At 43.5% G+C, this 22,068-nt stretch overlaps 3 protein-coding genes across 4 annotated transcripts; 2 read left to right on the top strand and 1 right to left on the bottom strand.

Moving 5' to 3' along the window:
- The first annotated feature begins 353 nt into the window (after positions 1-353).
- gpia (glucose-6-phosphate isomerase a) lies at positions 354-9,440 on the top strand. Of its 2 annotated transcripts, XM_026366527.1 has the most exons (18): positions 355-598; positions 2,787-2,877; positions 3,570-3,638; positions 4,210-4,329; positions 4,409-4,492; positions 4,716-4,862; positions 5,037-5,108; positions 5,220-5,264; positions 5,764-5,817; positions 6,025-6,085; positions 6,506-6,549; positions 6,979-7,131; positions 7,293-7,422; positions 7,841-7,917; positions 8,095-8,223; positions 8,416-8,491; positions 8,852-8,918; positions 9,072-9,440. In XM_026366527.1, the coding sequence occupies exons 1-18, from the start codon at positions 480-482 to the stop codon at positions 9,193-9,195; spliced, it is 1,662 nt and encodes a 553-aa protein (XP_026222312.1). In that variant the 5' UTR covers positions 355-479; the 3' UTR covers positions 9,196-9,440. The 2 variants fall into 2 exon arrangements, 1 of the variants encoding a protein (XP_026222312.1); XR_003299171.1 differs by lacking the exons at positions 8,852-8,918; positions 9,072-9,440 and having other exon boundaries at positions 354-598; positions 8,051-8,223.
- A 1,098-nt stretch (positions 9,441-10,538) lies between these two features.
- On the top strand, positions 10,539-17,501 carry hsd17b2 (hydroxysteroid (17-beta) dehydrogenase 2). The gene is made up of 5 exons (XM_026366528.1): positions 10,539-10,897; positions 12,850-13,062; positions 15,176-15,361; positions 15,666-15,803; positions 16,943-17,501. Exons 1-5 carry the CDS (start codon positions 10,645-10,647, stop codon positions 17,281-17,283), a joined length of 1,131 nt encoding a protein of 376 aa, XP_026222313.1. The 5' UTR covers positions 10,539-10,644; the 3' UTR covers positions 17,284-17,501.
- A 40-nt stretch (positions 17,502-17,541) lies between these two features.
- On the bottom strand, positions 17,542-21,768 carry mphosph6 (M-phase phosphoprotein 6). Its single transcript, XM_026366529.1, has 5 exons — positions 21,467-21,768; positions 20,970-21,082; positions 19,618-19,708; positions 18,320-18,423; positions 17,542-17,948 (listed from the first exon to the last, which is right to left on the bottom strand). Exons 1-5 carry the CDS (start codon positions 21,512-21,514, stop codon positions 17,813-17,815), a joined length of 492 nt encoding a protein of 163 aa, XP_026222314.1. The 5' UTR covers positions 21,515-21,768; the 3' UTR covers positions 17,542-17,812.
- Positions 21,769-22,068: the final 300 nt, after the last annotated feature.

The raw sequence follows: 22,068 nt of genomic DNA, 5'->3' as shown, positions 1-22,068 counted from the left end.
GTGAATCTGGGGGGGCGAAGGTCACACTTTGACCTGTGGTATAGAGCCAGGAGCTGCACGGCTTCTCCTCTGGAGTCTGGTCTGAGGGGGTTTTATGATAATCCCATGTGAGATTACTGCACCAGTACTGCTTCTTACATGTGGACTCAGTGACAACACCTTTAATTCTGTGATTACTGGTACGAAGCCGAGTAGGAACTTTACCTTTTCAGTAACGGACCTCCAGACCTCCACCTGTGCCGCCTCCCGGGGCCGGTGGCCCGCTCTGCCCCTCGTCACACCCTCCACACGCGGCCCTGGGCGGGTCCGGGTGGGGGAGGCCTGAGCTCCCATTGGTGCAGCCGCTGTCAAACCTCCTCTGCAGCGGATCCGGCGTCTTCTGTCCTCTGCAGCACCGCAGCGACACGAGTCCAGCACCGAGGAGGTCGGAGCGAGACACCGGGACCAGTATCAGCACCAGTACCAGTACCGCCACCATCATGGCTCTGACCAGCGACCCCAACTACCAGAAGCTGGAGCAGTGGTACAAAGCCAACGCCGGGAGCCTCAACATGAGGACCATGTTCGACGAAGACAAGACCCGATTCGGCAAGTTCAGGTCAGGAAACGCACGGAACCGGAGCAGCCGATAAACCGGATCGAATGGTGGACGGGGTGGGCGTGATGAGTCTGAAGGTCACCGCGTCGCGTCGGCGTTTTTCCACCTCAGGCCGCTGACGGGAAACGTCCCGAGCTGCTGTCACTCACCTGTCCGGTGTCACTCACCTGTCCGGTGTCACCTGCAGCTCGTCGGTCGTTCGAAGCTTCGGGCCTCGTTTGAACGGCGAATTAATCATGTAGCGGATAGTAGCCGCCATGCTAAAGTCCGTGCACCCATTATCGGACAGCTGAATGTGGGCTAGCTGTGGTGGCATTTCCGTGTCACGTTTTCGTAAACGGTACAAGATAATCTTAAAACCAAACAAAATCATCACAAAACCAAACAAAATCATCGTAAAACTAGTGAATCTGGAAACTGAAGTTGATGCGTTTATTAACTAGCTTTATGTTTTCTCATAGAAATGCTATGTGCTACGTGGCTAACGTTAGCTGCCGTGGTTCGTGATGAGACTGCTCGATGTGACCGTTTTTAACCAGGTTTACTTTCAAACTGGTTTAATTGATTAATAAACTGATTATTTCTTTCAATTTCCGTCCAGTTATACAACAGAACATTTTATTATTAATGTTTAATATCGAGCGATAGTGAACGTGGACACCGAAGCTAATGTAAGCTAGTGCTAAGTTGGCTCAAACTTGTTGAATATGTGAATTATTTTTGTTGAAACGTGTTCACATAGTGACAGAAACACGGGTCAAACTGCTGGTTAACTGGTTAACTACTGGTTAACTACTGGTTAACTGCTGGTTAACTGGTTAACTACTGGTTAACTACTGGTTAACTGGTTAACTACTGGTAACTAGCCTCATGTCCTGTCGCCTTGACCGTCAGGAGACATGGTCGTGTCCGATAATGGACGCAGGGTTCGGGTCAACACTTGGCCTGTTTCCTGTCAAAACACCGCGTTTTACCTGAATTTGGTTCATTTACATATATATATATATATATAATATATATTTACATATGAAACCGTTTTTACTTTCTTCACATTTTGATGATTTAAACTAAAACTCAGCGGGGAAATTGTGGATGAGTCACGGTGATGCTGCGCTAACGGAACAGTTTCAGTCCTGGTGGCTACGTGCGCTGCTGCACAGCTTCAGAGGTCCCACAGTACTACTACTGTGTACTACTGGATACTACTGTGTACTACTGTGTAGTAGTGGATACTACTGTGTACTACTGTGTACTACTGGATACTACTGTGTACTACTGTGTAGTAGTGGATACTACTGTGTACTACTGGATACTACTGTGTACTACTGTGTACTACTGGATACTACTGTGTACTACTGTGTAGTAGTGGATACTACTGTGTACTACTGTGTAGTAGTGGATACTACTGTGTACTACTGGATACTACTGTGTACTACTGGATACTACTGTGTACTACTGTGTAGTAGTGGATACTACTGTGTACTACTGTGTACTACTGTGTAGTAGTGGATACTACTGTGTAGTAGTGGATACTACTGTGTACTACTGTGTAGTAGTGGATACTACTGTGTACTACTGTGTAGTAGTGGATACTACTGTGTACTACTGTGTACTACTGTGTACTAGTGGATACTACTGTATACTAGTACTGCAGTATTCCCAAACAGTGATCCCGTTTAAGAACAGATAACTGCGGTTTTTAAAAAAATACTTGATTCAAGTACAAATTTAAAAATTATTTTAAAGTATAAATTTGCAGGTTACCTCAAATTTATATTATTTATATAAAAAATATATTTTTTATATATATAAAAAAATAATTTTTTACTTTTCTTTCTAAGATGTTCTGGAGTAATATTGTACTTTTACCAAATTACAGTTTAGTTCCTTTTTAGATTGAGAAGAAAACATAAATGAGGTACTACTACAGGTTAATACTTTATTTCCTCACCTTTCAATAAGCTTCATTAATTTTTCTCTAAGATCTTGTATTGATGCTGCACAAAGTCTTCTCCAGCACATCCCAAAGATTCTCTGTGGGGTTCAGGTCTGGACTCTGTGGGGACCTTCACACATGGTTGTTTAAGAAAAGAAGCTCCTCACTGCATCAGTTACGGTTAAATAACTAGTTACCAGCTGAAACATCATCATCCAGTGGGAGGTTTCTGACTCTGTCTCTGTTCCTCAGCACGGTTCTGGACACAGATGATGGAGAAATTCTGCTGGACTTCTCCAAGAACCTCATCAACCAGGACGTCATGGCCATGTTGCTGGCATTGGTAAATCTCCCAGAATCATGTTCACAGTGACTGATTGTGATGATAAAGGGCTGGTCGTTGTTCCCCCTGGTTGTCGTGCAAACAGAAACCTCGTTACTATAATTGGATTTGCGTCCTCAGGATGATTAGTGGAGCGTGCGAGCCCCTGATAACTCCACAGTTAAAGCAGAAATTGACATGAATGCAGCCCGTTGTAGTTTGACTTCACCCTGAGTGGTGAAGAAACAAATGTGTTTAATCAGTGGAGCTGTGAGACAAAGCTGCAGCTTCTCCTCAGTTTTAATGAGCTGTGTTTTCTTTAATGAACTCTGTGTTTTTAGTGTTAACATGTGCTGCACCTCCTCACAGCTCCTTACCAGTCAGGACTCTGGAGTTCTGCTGCATGTCAGTGGAGATGCTGATGAGCTGCTGAAGTTTTGGGCTCTAATGTCTTGAGACACTTGACTTTAACACTGTTGCTCAAAGACACAATGAAACAGGAAGGTTGCAGCACTTTTATTTTGAAAGAGAAATCGCATTTCCTCTCTGACCATCGCAGAGAGCTCAGTGTCGGGTTTCTACTGCAGTGATATGTGGAAACACGTCCTTCACAACTCAGGCTGCAGAGAGGAAGGATCAGTGAAGAAACAGACTGTTGTAATAATCCTCATGTTGCTGCAGAAACACACAGTTTCCTCTTCTTGTGTTCACAGGCCAAGTCGAGGGGGGTGGAGGAGGCCAGAGACAAGATGTTCTCTGGGGAGAAGATCAACTTCACTGAGGTAATGAAGACGTTCACTATAGGTCACCTAACACACATGCAGGCGGGTATCGGTCCAAGAAAGTTGTCAAAGGTTTTTAGAATAAAAATACATTTACACCAACAGGACAATGAGAGCAGACGCAGACCCACGTCTGGACTGTGAGCCGCTCTCTCTGGTTCCATTTAGTCATTTAGCAGATGCTTTTATCCAAAGCGACCTACTGGTTGTGGCGTAATGATGCCGTATCAAACTTTTCTTCCCGTTAATCAATTTCGACTTTATCAATAACAGCTACAGGTTATTTAACAGCTCATCTGGGAATTTTGTTTGTCCAAACCTTTAATATGTTTAAGTTTATCGTCAACTATGACGAGGAGAAGCAAACAGCTCCAACTGTTGTAACTTAAAACGAATCTGTAGTGACAGCTTGTTCTCACGCTGCAGGTTTAATGACTTCTAAACAGAGGCTGAATAAAAAACCCACACTTCATAAATTAAGATGAAATGAAACGGTAACTGATCCATGAGATTTAAGCTTAGAAACAAACGTTTTTATTCCTGATTCATTAAAATAGTTGCGTGTTTCCAGGGTCGAGCTGTGCTCCACATCGCTCTGAGGAATCGCTCCAACACGCCGATCCATGTCGATGGGAAAGATGTAATGCCAGAGGTCAACAGGGTGCTGGACAAGATGAAGGCCTTCTGCCACGTAAGCAGTGTGCAGCTACTAACTTTGCTCCAGCACAAAATGACAGACGAAGCTCAACACGTATGTGTTGTGTCTGCAGAAAGTTCGCAGCGGTGAGTGGAAAGGCTTCAGCGGGAAGAGCATCACGGACGTGGTGAACATCGGCATCGGAGGATCAGACCTGGTGAGTCATGGTGATGTCAATGTTTCTGCAAAGTGGGACTTAAAGAGCGGAGTGAAGACGGCGACAGCGCTGGTCTTGAAGTCACAGGTGCAACTCTCCAGGTAGATTTGAAAAACACCTGCGTGGGAGGAGTTACTGCGATCAGCACTTTACAGGGAGACGAGACGTGATAACACGGGAGGAGAGTCACCTGAAGCTGTAACTGGTGTCGTGTTGCATTCAGGGTCCTCTGATGGTGACGGAGGCTCTGAAGCCGTACTCAGCAGGGGGACCAAACGTTTGGTTCGTCTCCAACATCGATGGCACTCATCTGGCCAAGACCCTCGCTCAGCTCAATGCAGAGACCACACTCTTCATCATTGCTTCCAAGGTCAGCGTGCACGCACACACACACAGAATAAAACCCACACATGCTGCTATGTTTGCTCAGGAAATTCAAACGAACCCAGTGTGACTGTTTAGCAGCTCGAACAAACATGAATCTGCTGCTCTTGTATGTCGGTTCTCTGGACTCACTTTGTCTCGTCTTCGACCTTTTTTACAGACGTTCACCACCCAGGAGACCATCACCAATGCCGAGTCTGCCAGAGAATGGCTCCTACAGGCAGCCAAGGATGTGAGTGGATCTGTGCCCTGACACTGATGTGTTGGATTTTCACGTTCACTGTAATGTGTGTGTTTGCTGCGCAGTTCAGCTGTCTCATCCCGTTTCCGTCTTCTTCCACAGAAATCTGCTGTTGCCAAACATTTTGTGGCTTTGTCCACCAACGCAGTAAGTGTTTAAATCCTCTCTCTCTGTGCTTCAGTACATTTTAAAACCTTCAGGACCTTTCTGCATTAGCAAAGAGGCAGAAAAGCCTGTTCAACTTTCCCACAGCCTTTAAACGTCTCATTTTATCAGCATCTATTTACCTGGAGCACGCAGTTATTTAGTTTTTAGAACAGCTGCTGTCGATCAGCTGATGGAAAGGTCCTTGTGAAACATGACAGTGGGACATCAACAAGCGTGAAACACTTTCTATTTTCAGCTTTTTATTTTTAGAACTTCACTTTAGTTCGAGTTTGAAAACGTTAAAAGAAAAATTTGCTTATCACGAAGACACCATCATTTAAAGACTGGTCCAGGATAAAATATTTGTTCTGCACAGATGTCAACAATACCAGAGGTTTCTAGATTGGTTTGCTTTTAGCAGTGATGATATCGTCAAACCAGTAGTTTAGATGAGAGCTGGTCTGTTCTTGATCTAACGTCTTCGTTTCTCTCCTCTCAGGTGAAAGTGAAGGATTTTGGCATCGACACAGCAAACATGTTCGAGTTCTGGGACGTAAGTGATGATGTTGGAGTCTAGAAATGTTAGAACAGGGTCATGGTCTTGGTCTCTGTACGTGTTTTCCAGGATTAGGCTCATTAACCCTCCCAGCACCATTACCTGTTTTTTTGTTTGTTTGTTTGTTTGTTTGTTTGTTTTTTTTGATTGGCTGTGTTGCCTGCTCTCCGATTGGTGGACTGACAGTGTGATTTCATGTTTCAGTGGGTCGGAGGTCGGTACTCGCTGTGGTCGGCCATCGGTCTTTCCATCGCCCTGCACATAGGTACTGAACAGAAGTTACTGGTGGTTGAGCAAATAATGTGAAAACAAGATTTCTGCACGATTTGATTGATGTGCATTTTGAAAAGGGTCCAGAGGAGTTAAGAGTGTGAGGAGGGAGGCAGGTGTCAGGTGTATGCATGTGGACTAAAAACTGCAGCACGATACTTCACATCAGGGACTGACGGAAGCTGCACACAGAGGCTGCAGAACCTCATTCAGAATCTTCATGTTTTTAAGTTTTGTTCAGTGCCTCAGTCGTCTGAACGTCCATGATCCACATCAGACATTTCTTAGTCAAAACGGGAATAAAGCTGCAGCTCACTTCCTCTTTGGTTGGGACACTGTCTCTGTGTTTGCAGCTGAACTGTTGCCTGCCTCTGCAGACACATCTGACCTCTGATTTTGTCGTCTTGTGTTTCAGGCTTCGAAAACTTCGAGCAGCTTCTTGCAGGGGCTCACTGGATGGTAGGAGGATAAATTTAATCTGCTTCACATTTGTACAAGAGAACAAAAGTAAATTTCACACACGTAATATTTACATTTGTCAAGAATATTTCTCAACTGTGTGTTTGAGAATGTGCTGATTTTTATCAGGAGCTGAGAAGTTTCACAAAGGAAAATAAACTTAACAGTAGAAGTAAACTTCAGCTTCACGATAAGACAGAAAGCGAGTGGACGTCGCCATGAACAAATATCCAGGACAAAAGCAAACAGTGTCCTGAGCGTTAGTGTTATTGGAAGAGTTAAATGAGCTTTTTCACACGTTTATTGTTGAACAAAAGAATGAAAGGTGCAGACGGAGCAATTTGTTCTGGAATTATCATTTACTGAAACCTTTATTGAACAGTTGAACCTGTTTTTAAAATATTTTCTCCCGAACCATGATTTCTGCAGGACACTCATTTCCGCAGCGCCCCCTTGGAGCAGAACGTGCCCGTGCTGCTGGCTGTTCTGGGCGTCTGGTACATCAACTTCTTCCAGGCCGAGACTCACGCCATGCTGCCCTATGACCAGTACATGCATCGCTTCGCTGCCTACTTCCAACAGGTGAGTGAGGCCTGGACTATCTGTTCAGAGGGAGGTGGGGGGGGCCCCAGGCTGAGGGAGCTCTGTTTGTGGTGTCAGGAAACGGCTCCAGTCAAACCTGAAGAGAAATGCAAAAATGAGATTTTACACGTCGCTGACTCTACCGTGTGTTTGGTCCTCAGGGCGACATGGAGTCCAACGGGAAGTACATCACCAAAGATGGCAGCCGTGTGAACTATCACACCGGACCAATCGTGTGGGGGGAGCCGGGGACCAACGGGCAGCACGCCTTCTACCAGCTCATCCATCAAGGTGAGCAGCCACAGCCGTCGGCACCTGTAGTGTTTTCTCATACTCTGCAGTGGAAATGAGTCGAGCTGCGTCAGTGTAGTACACGTTTTCAGTAAGTAGAAATGAAGCAGCTGTTGTTTTGAGGCCCGACGCGCTTCGTGTGTAAGTTGAATTTTAAATCCCACACTTCCTGCTGAGCCGTGTGAGAATCCCAGTGTCTCACAGCAGGTGGTAGCAGTAAAACGTGCTACTAGAAACCAGTTTGCACACACTTCAGTTCGACTTGTCCACCTACTCCATGTAGAGCACAGCAATGTGACGTCGAGCTGTTTAGATTTTAGTTTTAGATTGTAGTCCACAGCTTCGTGAAACCCAGACCTGACTAAACACGTTTCCTTCTTCACCTGTGATCATAAATCGCTGGTTCTTCCCTCTGCAGGCACTCGAATGATTCCTGCTGACTTCCTCATTCCCGCTCAGTCTCAGCATCCAATCAGAGACAACCTTCACCACAAGGTAATTTCACACCTGCTGCTCCTGCTTCTTGACTGCAGGTCGATGTGAATCCAAACCTTTACGCTGACACGGTTCAGCCTTCCTTTCACCTTGCTTCAGATACCAGTCCTGAACTTAAATGTCCTCTCTGCAGTTTCTAGGTCCTGACGTGCTCGTTCTGTCTGTGTGTGTCTCCAGATCCTGGTGGCAAACTTCTTGGCTCAGACAGAAGCTCTGATGAAGGGAAAAACCCCAGAGGAGGCTCGTAAAGAGCTGGAGGCCAGCGGCCTGAAAGGGGACGCACTGGAGAAGCTGCTGCCTCACAAGGTCAAAGAGAAGCGTAGCTCTAATTTTAGCATTCACTGTTACTGCAGGAGCTGCTGTGAAACCAGCTATCCTCAGTGATGAGTGAAGAACCGAGTCGTGTTTAACTCAGGTTTGATTGGTCACTTTTGAACTCCCCGTGTCCCCGGTCAAACGGCTTCCTCTCAGATTTCTTCTCCTCCTTTTCTTCATCAGGTGTTTGAAGGGAACAAGCCAAGCAACTCCATCGTTTTCAAGAAGCTGAGCCCGTTCGTACTGGGAGCTCTGGTTGGTGAGTGACAGTCTGTGTTGAAGGGCGGATGAAGGCTGCAGCTACGGAGTATTTTAAGTAACAGGGTATTCTATCAAATGTTTCCTCCATTCATTGAGTAATTGATGAAGAAGCTGGAAGACATTCCAAACATTTGTGGCCCCCTGATACTTTACTGTGTACTGAAGCTGTGAGGCATCGATCCAGCTCTAATGTGGGGGGGCGAGACCAGATGTTAAGATTTTTAACCTGCTGAGGTCAACAAGAGCAACTGTTAGAGGCTGAGTACCTGGATCTGCGATTCCCTCTAAACTTTCCACCTGACGTGACAAAAAACCTTAAAAGGTAACGGACGATAACGCAGCTCTGTTCTTTTTCCAGCCATGTACGAGCACAAGATCTTTGTTCAAGGTGTCATGTGGAACATCAACAGCTACGACCAGTGGGGGTGAGTCGCGCACATCTGAACATTTGTCACTGGAGCCTTCAGCTGCACCTCAGACTTCTTCAGCAGATGGCATCGCTGAGGAAGACTGAGGTGCAGAAACACGTCCCAAAAGAAGTGGGATGAAGTAAAGCTGTCCAACTTGTCTGTCAACAGTGTGGAACTGGGGAAGCAGCTGGCGAAGAAGATTGAACCGGAGCTGAAGGACGAGTCCGAGGTGACGTCCCACGACTCGTCCACCAACGGCCTGATCAACTTCCTGAAGAAGAATTTTGCCTGAACCTTCCTCCTCCTCTAGTCGTCGTCGTCGTGTTGTCTGTGGGAACGAGCACTTTGTCTGTTGGTCAGAGTTAAATGCTGCTTTTATCTGACCTCCCCACCCCCCATGTTAATGTAGTCAACACTGCCTCTGAAAAAAAAGTCTGTTTGTCACCGAGTCCGTCCGTGTCCTGTTGTGGTTGGAAACACGAGAAACGGGTCCAGTGACATTTCAAAGTCACGTAGAATAAAAACCTGCTTCACATACTCAAAGTGTCGAAATACTCACTGTGGTACTTTTACCTGTAACCGTTGGGCACAGAATAAACATGAAGGTTTAACTAAAAGTAAATGTAGCAGTAATGTGAAATACATTATATTAGTTATTGCTTTGATTTAGCAGCTGATTTTTAAGTATTTATTTACTGCTGTGTACTAAATGTCTATAAGTAAATGGTATTTTGCATTTTTAAACAAAAGCCGAAAACTAATTGGATAAAACTTAAATATTCAAGTACAAGTACCTCAAATTGTACACAGTACTTGGGTAAATCTGGTGGTGCTCCAGTTAAATCAGTTTAAAGTACGAACAGTCAAGTACAAGTACAGGGATGACTTACCTTTAGTTGTACCAGCTACTCAGCGAGAACTCAAATACTGCACAAGTACAAATCTGACATACTACTGTGTCTACAAGTACATAGTAGTACATTTATTATTAGTACACGAAATGGAAATATTTAAGTGAAGTAAGTGTCAGATTTGTACTTAAGTGCAGTATTTGAGTAGCTGGTACAACTAGAATTTTATAATTTTTAGAAGTGAAAACAAACTACATGGCTCCAGCTTCTTCTCAAGTGTGTAATTCTGTTTAAGTACTACTAATAGTAAAGTACTCACAAATTATAAGGACATTAACTTGGGAATGAGCAGCATCCTTTCATCATTATATAAAAACTTCAAGTCAGCTCCACCTCGACCTGCTGCGACATCAACGTGATAACTCCAACTTCACACCTGACATAAGACACGCCTCCGTTTTATACAGTAATTCTGAAATAGTAATGACTACTGCCAATATTGTTGCTGCTGAAGTGTTGTTCCAAGGTTTGCTGTGGTGTACTTAAAGTTGTGAATGTACAGCTTTACCTTGGAGTACTTTTACACTCTGGTGATGGTACTTTTACTTTAGTAGAAGCTCTGGGTAACTCTTTCACTACTGGCTAAATGTGTAAATAAGTTTGATTGTTATTATGAACTTTAAAGTACCTCGAGTCCACACATGGAGTAACTGTACTCCTCTTGCCTGCCAGAGTAAACATGAGTAAAATATAAAGGAAGTCTGGTGTTCAGAGAGGGGGAGGACCTGCTCCTCCTCCCAGCCTACCTGGGGACAGGTGTCTGATAGAGTGCAGGACCGCCTCCGAGCTTAGATCACACTGTGGGGACAATAGCTTCAGATGGAGTGAAGATGGAGAGCTGCACCTGGTTCTGTGTAGCAGCTGCAGCTGTCTACACCTTCACGCTGCTCAGGAAGCTCGGACTCGGCTTCGATGCTGGATTTTGGCCCATGGCCATCGTCGGGGCCTCGCTGGGTTTTATTATATCTCCAGGTTTCTGCGGGTTGGTTCTCCTCAGCTGCAGCCTCAGTCTGGTCTGGAACACTGAGAGCAGAAGAAGAAGAGAGCTGCTGCCCACAGAGAGCAGAGCTGTGCTGATCACAGGCGAGACTGAAAATACACACACACCTGAAAACACACAAAGACACACCAACTCCTGGTGTACTGCTTGTCAGCAGTCGCCAGCAGAGGAGGAAAGTACTTCTACTGCACTACTGCGTGTAACTGGCGGCTGCAGATACATTTAAAATTAGGGTTATTACACATGAAGCCTTGCAAAGATAGTTAAAGATCAAACCAGATCAAATACTTCTCTGCACTTTGATGCACGCCAGACAAAGTACTTTTACTTTACTCCGAGTACGTTTCCTGTGAATACTTTGGTCTGGTATTTGTACCTTTTTATAACTAGTAACATCTGTTGATTCAGTGATGCGATTTAAGGTTCACGTACGTGGGCTACTAGACCGTCGGCTGTTTCGGTTTCTGCTTGAATCAGGATGATCCCACTTCGTTTGGGCCTGGTTGTAAACTGAGAGGAAGCCAACATAACCACATTATCTGCAAACAGCAGAGAAACGTTCTCCAAAAAAGACAGGTCAGAACCCAGTTCTACAAGGACTAGGTGGCTCCTAACAACCCCCACACTGGATACAGCTGCAGAACTCCCAACAAGACCCCTGACGGACCAGGTTGAAGGTTTTCTCCAAGTCCATAGAAAATGTAGACAGGATCGGCTGTTCCACAGCCAGAACCAGATCCATACTGCTCCTCCTAGATGTGAGAATAAGCCTCCTTTCCAGGACTGTGGCATTAGGCTCTCCCAGGGAGACTGAGCAGGTTGACATTCACACACACAAAAAAAAAAGATCTGGGTTCGGGTTATGATCCACCTTTGATCGTATCTGGTCTCACATCAGTCAACAGATCCAACGGATCCAAAAACATAACAGCACAGAAGCCACATTAAGCTGTTTATCTGATGTAGAATTTAATAATGTGCAAACACTCCCAACTAAGAATAACTGCAGTTTTTCCTGTTCTTCCCACTCAAAGAACAGAAAATAAGCAAATGTTACACAACAGCCACCAAGTTTATACCAATTTGAACATGCCCACAACTTTAATGGCACAATGTGAACATTCAATAGTTCGTCGCTCACTGCAGCCATGTTACCATGTTGGTCTGCAGCAATCAGCTCAGTCCAAATAAAAAGATTTGCTGGTGTCACTCTGTGATTTAAAGTCACCAATTAACCTGCATGTGTTTTGAACTGAAGGAGGAAACCGGGCAGAACGTACTCCAAACACAGAAGCCGCAGACAGACAGCAGGTTCAAATAACTGTTTAGCAGAGAAATTGTGCTGAGTACTGAGAACAACCAGGATTTCCCTTTCCTAAAAACTACTGATGCACCTCGTACTCAAAGAGCAGAGCTTCTCTGTAAGTGTCCAGCTCAGCTCAGCACGACTGTGTTGTTATAACGTGCAGAGATATTTCTGGCATGTGTGTTTATGATTAAACAAGAGTCTGACAGGAAAAGCAGGCTGGGCTGATGACATTAGGATAAAGGGTAAAGGTTCACACGCCAGACTTATCTTAGAAGATAAACTCGCCCTTTACAGACCAACGACTGCACTGATAGGTCGTAACTCGTAACACAGACCATTTGCTGCTCAGCACTGCTCCTTTGTGTTGCTTCTGTATGAGACAAACAGCTGCTGTGATCCACACTACACTGGACTTCACACCTCCTCAGTAACATTCAGCGTGTTCGCCTGCACCCACCTGTTTACTGGAAATTAGAGTATCCAGGTGTCTGATCCACTAGGCTGACCACACTAACCAGGTTTCTGTTCAACGATGGTTAAAGAATCAGTTACTGAAGAAAGTCGACTGTACCCACATTAGTGAGGAGCAGTTAATGACTCAGCTCAGAGAGATGAAGTGAACCGGTGTAAAATAAACAACCTGTCAACTATGTTTCTCTAAAAACAACAGATATGATTCTAATCTGTATCGTTACTGAATGTACAGTTTGTTCATTCCTCTCTCAGGCTGTGATTCAGGTTTTGGTCATGCCCTGGCAAAGCTGCTCAGTGAGATGGGAGTGAAGGTGTTTGCAGGTGTGCTGGATGTGAATGGAGCTGGAGCTCAGCAGCTGAGAGAGCGAGGATCTGAAAACCTGCAGGTCCTGCAGCTCGACGTGACCGACGGCTCCCAGATCGAGACGGCACATCGGTACATCTGTACTCAGGTCGGAGACGCAGGTAAGGTCAAACCATAATAACAATAATTTATTAAATCGTTAAAATTTGTTTTAACAATCTAAAGCTGTCTGATACAAGGGGTACAAGTACTTCAAAAAGTACAGTATATTGATGCTTTACAGTTTGCGAAACCTTTAGAAGTTTCTATATCTGTAAAAATAAATTCCCCACTCGCTCCTTCCTTGGAGCGGTCTTATTCCTTCAAGTTCGGGTCCTCTACCAGAGGCCTGGGAGCTTGATGGTCCTGCGCAGTATCTTATCTCAGATGTTGTTCCTGGGATCTGCTGGAGCCACTCTCCCAGTTTGGGAGTTACAGCCCCCAGTGTTCCTATCACCACGGGTACCACTTGGACCTTCACCTTCCACATCTTTTCCAGCTCTTCTTTCAGCCCTTGGTACTGCTCGATTTTCTCGTGCTCCTTCTTCCTGATGTTGCTATCACTTGGGATTGCTACATCTATCACTAAAGCCTTGTTCTCCTGTTTGTTCACCACTACTATGTCAGGTTGGTTGGCCATTACCAGTTTGTCAGTCTGTATCTGGAAGTCCCACAGGATCTTAGCTCTGTCATTCTCAACCACCTTTGGAGGTGTGTCCCATTTTCACTTTAGGACTTCCAGCCTGTACTTGGGATGCTCCTGTACACTGTGCTGGCCACTTGGTTATGGCACCTATAGCATCTTGCATCCTGCTGTTATTTGCTGGATTGTTTCAGGGGCATCTTTGCACAGCCTGCACCTGGGGTCCTGCCTGGTATAGTAGTTCCCAGCCTCTATCGATCTTGTACTCAGAGCCTGCTCCTGTGCTGCTAGGATTAGTGCCTCTGTGCTGTCTTTCAGTCCAGCTTTGTCCAGCCACTGGTAGGATTTGTTGACATCAGCCACTTCTATCTGCCAGTGGTACATACCGTGCAGGGCTTTGTCCTTCCATGAGGGTTCCTCCTCTTTCTTCTCTTGGTCCAGCCTGCTGCCTGAGGTATTCACTAAGCATGTCATCCGTTCGGGTATTCATTGAGCTTAGTTGTTTCATCCTGGATAGTGGCTTTGACACTCACTAATCCTCGGCCTCCTTCCTTCCGCTTAGCGTACAGTCTCAGGGTACTGGATTTGGGGGGAAACCCTCTGTGCATTGTAAGAAGCTTCCTTGTCTTGGTGTCAGTGGCTTCCATCTCCTCTTTTGGCCAGCTTATTATGCCTTGGATGGCTCAGTGGAGAACATCCTGTTCTCCTGATTTCAATTTCTCTGGTGTATCTCTTCAGGTGGGTAGCCAGGGCTGTGAGTCTTTGCTTGGCAGTCTCCTAGGCCTCAGGTATTGTCATGTTGCTGTTATTCTTCAGTACGTGATACTTTTTCATGCTGCCTTTCTGTAGTTCTGATAGTTGGCTAACTTCTCTCCGTGTTGCCTTGATCTTAGCCTCCAACCTCAGTTTCCATGGAGGATACTGCACCTTATGGCTTGTGTTGATCTTATAGCCAAGTACCTCAAGGATCACTGTTGCTGTGCTGTATATCAGCCGATTGGCCTCAGTGATGGTCATAGTTGATACTGTTTGTAGTGCAGCATTCACATCTTTTAGCAGAGTTTCAGAAAGTACTTCACTTATTCTTGGTAACCGGCCTCAGGGGCTGCAGGTGTCCATCTTAGCCATGATCTTTAATCTTAGGTCAGATTGCTCTTGCATTAAGCGCTGTTCTCATCTCTTGTCCATGAATGTCTTATTCTTGTTCCAGTAGCCCACTTCTCATCAGGTTGCCCTTGGTTCCCCAGCACCTGAAGCGGACCTTGTTGACCCGGGCAACGTCCGAGTCGGTGTGACTCTTGTGTTTGTAACTCTCATTAGATGAGGAATCAACCAGCATCTGTGAGCTGAAGCTGTTCTGTAGGAAGGAGTGAACTAAAATCAATGAGCTCAGAAACAGCTCTGGAGACATTTTGGTGAAGTTATTTCTACAAAAGGAGGCCACAGCTCTCACTGAAGACAGGTTCACATTTTTCTACCACACACATATTTATGATGGATAATTTCCCACAATAAATATTCGGTGTAATGTTTGGTGTCATTGGTTTGTACATGTTAACCGTGTAGGTTTCCCGTCTTGTGTGTCAATATAGGTTTGTGGGGTTTGGTGAATAACGCAGGACTCCTTCACTGCCCCGTGGATGCAGAGCTCCACCCGATCTCAGTCTACAGACGCTGTATGGAGGTGAACTTCCTTGCAGCTGTCAGCATGTGTCAGGTCTTCCTCCCTCTGCTGAGGAGGTCCAAAGGACGTATTGTCAACATGTGCAGCCTGGCAGGTACATCAAACTGAGAAGTCCAGATACGTCAGGTTTATTTTTAAAAACTACTAATTCACATGTAAACATAAATTCCTGCTGTCCGTTCTCGATACATACACACTACTGTAGGACTTTCTACTCAGATGACTGTATGTGTGCATAGAATTATGTGTATTTCCTTAGATATGTTTAAATTCTTTTACCAGTAGTAGTATTTCAGTTTTGAACAAATGTATACTTCTTTTTATGGAAACTTCAGAAGAAAATATTGTACTTTACACTACCATGCACTTACAGTGTTGTGGTGATGATTCCCCTGTAGGTGAGGTGCCGATGCCCACGTATGCAGCTTACGGAGCATCGAAAGCAGCTCTGAGTATTTTCTCCAAAGTGATGAGGCTGGAGTTATCGGTGTGGGGAGTCAAAGTGGCTGTAATCCAACCTACAGGCTTCAGGACAAGTGAGTCTCCTTCTACACAGTCACTGCTGATAGCGCAGACGGATGTGTCTTTGGTTACGGTTTAAAACTACAGTACACACGGTGTGCAATGACAACCAAATCCATTTCTCTCACTTTCTCTGAATTTTTTTTACTTGATTCTATTTAATTAAACAGAGTATATACTCTACTCTTCCAAATGCCACAAACATATTTAAACTTGGGGCTGCTCCACAAAACATGGCCTCAGGATTAGGTGAGCAGATGTTGGTAAGACAAAACAGTACAAAGCCTATAAATAATGTTTAACTAATATATGACTCATGATGAAACAAAATGTTAAACATGACATGATTTGAACTATAGTTCTGTGTTCAGTGTGTTAATGATCACTGTTACATTCGGATGTGTTTAAACGTGTTGAAGCGATCAGATGAAACACTAATGTGCAACTAGTTGGATAAGGGCAGCAGAAAAACATGGTCAGTTATTTGGTGACACAACCCAACCAGTTGTGGATTATTATGGTTAACCAGACCCCAGTCTTACTCCAACTCGAACTTTATCCATTACGTCCTTCCTGCTGCAGATCATAGTGGTCCGAGTAACATTTCTCCTCCAGCTTCTCATCGGGAAACTGAATCTGTGACCATAACAGTTTATCAACTGTTCAACTGTGTTTTGAGGACAAATCTTTTCTAAAATGTGCAAAAACAAGCACATGACGGTTCATTCACCAGTAATGGTTTGAAGGTGACGGATATATGACATGCATGTTACACGTCACGCTAAACGTCACGTGGTTACCTGCGTAAAACGCACTATACAGCGTCTTCATGGCTGCGTTTTAAAGTGCAGTGTAAATAGACAAAGGCACCTTAAAGAGAGGGACACCTTCTCACCAATATGGTCGTGCTTCTGTGTCAAGAGATTGGTATTAGCTTATTCAGGCTGCAGAGCTCATTACTCCAGCAGCAGCAACATCCCTCTGAATTTTCAATGGCATTAGATTTACCATGTGTTTTATGGTGTGTTGTCCATCGAAGATACTCAGTCATCCAGGTCAACCTCTCAGGAAGCTGAATCATGAGTCATTTCTTCAGAAAAAGCTGCAAGTTTGCTGCGAAATGAAACCGTATCTTTATGTTCTTTGCCCTCAGACATCTTTGGAAACAGTGACGACTTGAGTCACTACAGAGACGAGATCCTCTCAGGTATTTCCCCTGAAGCCAGAGAGGATTACGGGGAGACCTACATCTCATCTCTCCTCGACCGTCTGTCCACAATGTCCAACCAGATGACGGAGGATCTGTCCCCTGTGGTGGACGACATGCGTCACGCTCTTCTGTCTGTACGTCCGAGACAGGTGTACACCCCTGGACAGCTGGGATGGCTGCTGCCGTTCCTCCACCGCTGGTGTCCCACTACCACATTCGACTCCATCATTATGAGCGTCCTTAAATACACTGGCTGTGAACCAGCAGGACTCCAGAGGAACTGACACTGAACCAGGTTTTATGATGGTTGTTACCTTTCAGCCTGATATTGTAACTTGTCATTTAAAGCAGTCAAGCTATGTTGATGACACAATAACAATGCTGAAAAGCCTGAAGTACATTGTGGATTATTATGTGGAGACTGGCTGGAAAAAACTGCATTTTTTCCTTATTAAAATTAGGATACAACTAACAAAGTAAAATAAAAGTGGAGGTGACTGTAGCTCTCATACTCACCAGGTGAACAGAAGCAGACACGTGGCTACAGAGCCATGGTTTTAATAAAGGTCAGATCTGTCCTGTACAGACGGATAAAACACTATCAAACACTAACACTGTTCACAACTCGCAGCATCTCAGACACATCTTTTCTAAATAAAAAACATCCATTCAGCTTTAAAACGCTGTTCATGCTGGTCCAAAACAATCACTAAACTATAAACAGTTTCAGCAAACACAGCTGTAAAAGAAAGAAAAAAGTCTCCTTTTCAGTAAATAAAAATACATTTTCCTAAAGTCCATCCCGTCACAGGTTCAGTCCTGAGGTTTCAGAAAAACTCTCTTTGTGTGCGTTTCTGCAACATTTTGGTTAATGTCATCCTGATCGATCGTCGCTCGCTCGCGCTTCTTCGCAAACTTCTTCTTCATGCTTCCTACTAAACTCTCATACCTGAAACACAAAACAATAAAACAGGTGAGTCCAGCAGAGCAGCTTGGTGGACTCACAAATCCTGATCCTGTTACACTTTCAGTAATATCCTACTGGGAATTTACAGCAGATCAACGTGTAAACTGTATCCGCGGGTTGTCATAAAAAAAGAACTACTTAGTGAAGTACTACCATCATATATGCTTGAAGCACCTCAATTAAACATCAAATCAAATATTTTTAAATCAGCTGAGAGTCTGTGTAGTTTTCAACAACAAGACCATAAGGCAGGTTACTGCAGAACAGTCCTGACAAACACAAATAAAATGATTCAATTCTTTACCTGCATTAGCAGATTATTTTTGGACTACAAAGAATCTGTCTGTTCGTACCTCAGAGCCATTTCTTCATCTGTGACGTCCGTCTGCATGCGGCTGATCTCCTCTTCCTCTCGTTTCTCCTCTTCCTCTTTGGGATTCATCAGAACCATCAGTTTCTGTGAGCAACGACGAAACCGTGAACAGGCTCACATTCAACTCAAGCGTGGTGAAACTGGAATCCGAGCTCCCTCACACGTGTCTAAACCTTTAGGTCTTCTGTTGTGCTCTACCACAAGGGTTAAAACTGCTGTTCAGCTGCGATTTCATGTGAGCAGCTGCTGTGTTCACTTGCTGGTCATAACTTGTGTCTGTTTTGCTCCCTGGAGACTGGGGCAGGTTTACAGTAATAAACTCACCAGGACGAGGGGTGATGCTGCTTTTGCACTTTTGTTTGAACGGGTGACTAACAGGGAGTTGGTGGAGGTTTAGTTCTTGCTTGTTTGGAGTTCTTTCCGTAAACAGCACCTGGCGACCCTTTTTCCTTTGTAAGTTACCTCAGTTTTGGTCAACTTTAAATCACCTGTGCTGATTCCAGCTGGAGCTTCTCTCTGAGCCAGGTGGTGGTAGTTAAATTCTGATCACTGACGATACAGCGAGGTAACGAACTGAAACGTGTCTGATGATATGATGTAAAGTGAAAGAACGTCACAAAGTGTCCTTAACTTTAACGAGGGGAACTTTACTAACTTTAGATCCTGATTAAATTATTCGTTTGCTGCTTCATCTACTCTCCATTGTCACCACAGCATGCATTTACAGACGTGTTTCAACAGTCTGGCAACAACTATTGGACAAAATAATAATTACTGAATTTACTGGCAATTACTTCAATCATGGACTAGCTGGGTCCAGTTTTGAGGCTGTGAGATAGTGCTGGTATAGACATCACGGAGACGAATCAACATTTGACAAATATCAGGATAAGGAAAAAAAGCATTGTTGATGCTGTCAGACAATTAAATAAAATAAATAAATTTAAAAAATTAAATAAAAAAAGGATTTGGTTTTTATAGGCGTTATCAACTGATTATTAAAATTTCATATGACAGTTTCCACATGATTTTTCTACACACTAACTTTCTGAGTTGTTCATGTGCAAACTTAACATTCATGTTTTCATGTGTGAGACTCCTCAGCTGGTTCAGAAACTGTTTCACAGAGTATAAGATTCCGGTTCCTGAAAACCTGATACTTTCAAGGAACATAATTTTTGTTTGGCCTGGTTCTAAATGTTCAGTAAACAACAAGCAGAGACAAAACTAGAGTGAGCTGAGCTCTAACAGATAAAAACTAAATAAAATGAAACTAACCTCCACTTCTGGATTAAAACCTTTGAACGACATGCGACCGTACTTCAGGTTTTCACAGGGAACAAAACTCTTCTCCTCTATGATCAAGTTCCTGAGAGGAAGGAGGAAAAATATCAAATTCTGTATATATATATATATATATATATATATATATATATATATATATATATATATATAGAGAGAGAGAGAGAGAGAGAGAGAGAGAGAGTTTTTCTGTATTGATGTTATTCTGTATTTATGTTGGTGTTGGATCTTTCCTGGTTGTGGTTCCTTTCCTTTCTGTCTGTTTTGAGAACAATGGTAATGAGGCAAAATAATTTCCCTCTGGGATTAATAAAGTTTTTTGAATCTTGAAAACTATACAATCAGATCCACCATCAGCACAATCGACAACCTTCAATCATAAAGTTTTTCTTCCTTTGCTGGACTCCATTCAAAAAAGTGGCCATTTTGTAACAAATGCATAAAAAGCGTTAAAATGACACTGTTGTAAATGTAGTCGTCACCGTCAGTAAGAAAAAAGTAGTAACTAAGTCCTCTACCAAGTACTTGAATTTACATTTAGTCATTTATCAGATGTTTTTATCCAAAGCGACTTACAAGTGAGGAACAAGGCAAAAATCTAAGTCAAGGAGAAAAACATCACATCAATGTGCTGTTAAAGAAGTGTTTCTGTTTCAAGAGATGTAAGAGAGTGTGTTTTTTTAAGTGCAAAGGAAGATGCAGAAGAGTTCTGTTTTCAGCACTTTTTTAAATATTAAAAGAGAGGTCACTGAGCGGGCACAGTTTGGCAGCTTATTCCACCATCGTGGGATCACTGAGCTGAATAATCTGAGTACTTAAGGTTTTTCACTATTTCCTTTTCATGCCACTTTTTGCTTCTACAAAATTACTACTTTTATGTTGCTAACATTTATCTGGGGATTAGTTACTTTAAATGTTAAGTATATCATACTTTGTTAAAATGTACCAAACATTAAATATACAGGGTTCAGATAGAGTGGATTTTGTTAATTGGTATGTCAGAGCTGTCGCTTCTGATACTTTAAGTACATTTTCCTAAAACGATGCCTAATTCCTGCTACCGCTGCAAGAAACTCAGTTTAAATAAAAATCCTTTGCTGTGGCTTCTATGCTGCTATAAACATTATTTTATCGATTGATAGGTGGTAGAAATATATTCACGCTGCCCACTAAGAAAAATTTTACTTTTATTTCTAGTTGCCAGCATCTTCCGTAAGAAGATTTAACAACAATTAACAATTCATTACCCACATTTAAACTTGGAGAATTGTGAATGGAGTTTGGCGTGTCATTCTCTGTTGCAGCAGTGTTTGTGTGAAGACACCTACTCTTTAGCTTTGAGCTCTGGCAGGTCCAGATACCAGTGCTCATCACTGATGATTCTCTTCTCGTCTTCTTCCAGCTGCTTCTTCGTCTCAGCATCCAGACCTCTCTGCATGAACTGCGGAAACACGACGTCAAGTTTTATTTAAGTTAAACCAACTTGTCTGTAAAAAGGTCAATGATCTGATATAAAACTGTAACTCTGAACTCGGTGATATCCATTCACCAAAACATTCAGTAGAAGAGGGTTTAGTTTACTCAGTCAAATTTAAAAGCCGTTTGGCAGCTAAATTGTAACCCGAATTAATTACTAGTTCAGATTCTATATAAAAATGATTTGATTCGACATTTGCCACCAGTTGTCGTTTTCGCCGAGGCAGAAAATAAATCATTGTGTTATTTCGGATTGAGGTTCGGCATGGCGCTGGGCAGCTAACATTCTGTAGCCAATATACACGACTGCTAAGTTTTCTCATTTGTTAGCAAACACTGCTTCACTTGCCTTCATTCGCAGAAGGTTTTTGGAGAGTTTCACGGAGTCGTTCGCCATATTTCACCAGTTTAAAGAGAAGTGACTAAACTTCAGGACGTTTTAATCATTAGTTCACAAAATGTTCGGAGAAAACCACGAGCAGCTCAGGCAGGAGCAGTCGAACGCCGAACAGCAGTTAGCAGTCCGGCTAATCAACCTCCGCTAGCACTGATGTTGAACAACACAAACACAGTTAGTTTTTACTTGTAAACGATTTAAAAGCTTCAGATTAGTCACAAACATCACAAACTATCAGTACATTTGTACGACACCGTGTGAAATAAGAAGACTCGGAAACATTGAGCTTACTTAAGGGGAGATAAGAAGGATTAAAGAGGAATAAAGAACAAACACACACTTGGGTAATTTCAGATTTTTGTGCAGCTCTGCATCATTTTGGTGAAAACTTCCTGAGTCGGTGAAAACAAAGGCCGGTGTGTCGCTCAGTATTAAAACCTCAGAGACCAATGGAAGGCTTTATCTAGGTTCTTCAGATGTACAGGTGTACATACAGTGAGGGAAAAAATTATTTGAACCCCAGCTGATTTTGTAAGTTTGCCCACTAACAAAGA

The sequence above is a fragment of the Anabas testudineus genome, chromosome 6, assembly GCF_900324465.2.
Source record: "Anabas testudineus chromosome 6, fAnaTes1.2, whole genome shotgun sequence".
NCBI classification, from domain to species: domain Eukaryota; kingdom Metazoa; phylum Chordata; class Actinopteri; order Anabantiformes; family Anabantidae; genus Anabas; species Anabas testudineus.
Note: the sequence above shows the minus strand (reverse complement) of the source record. Positions and strands in the feature narration are given on the sequence as shown.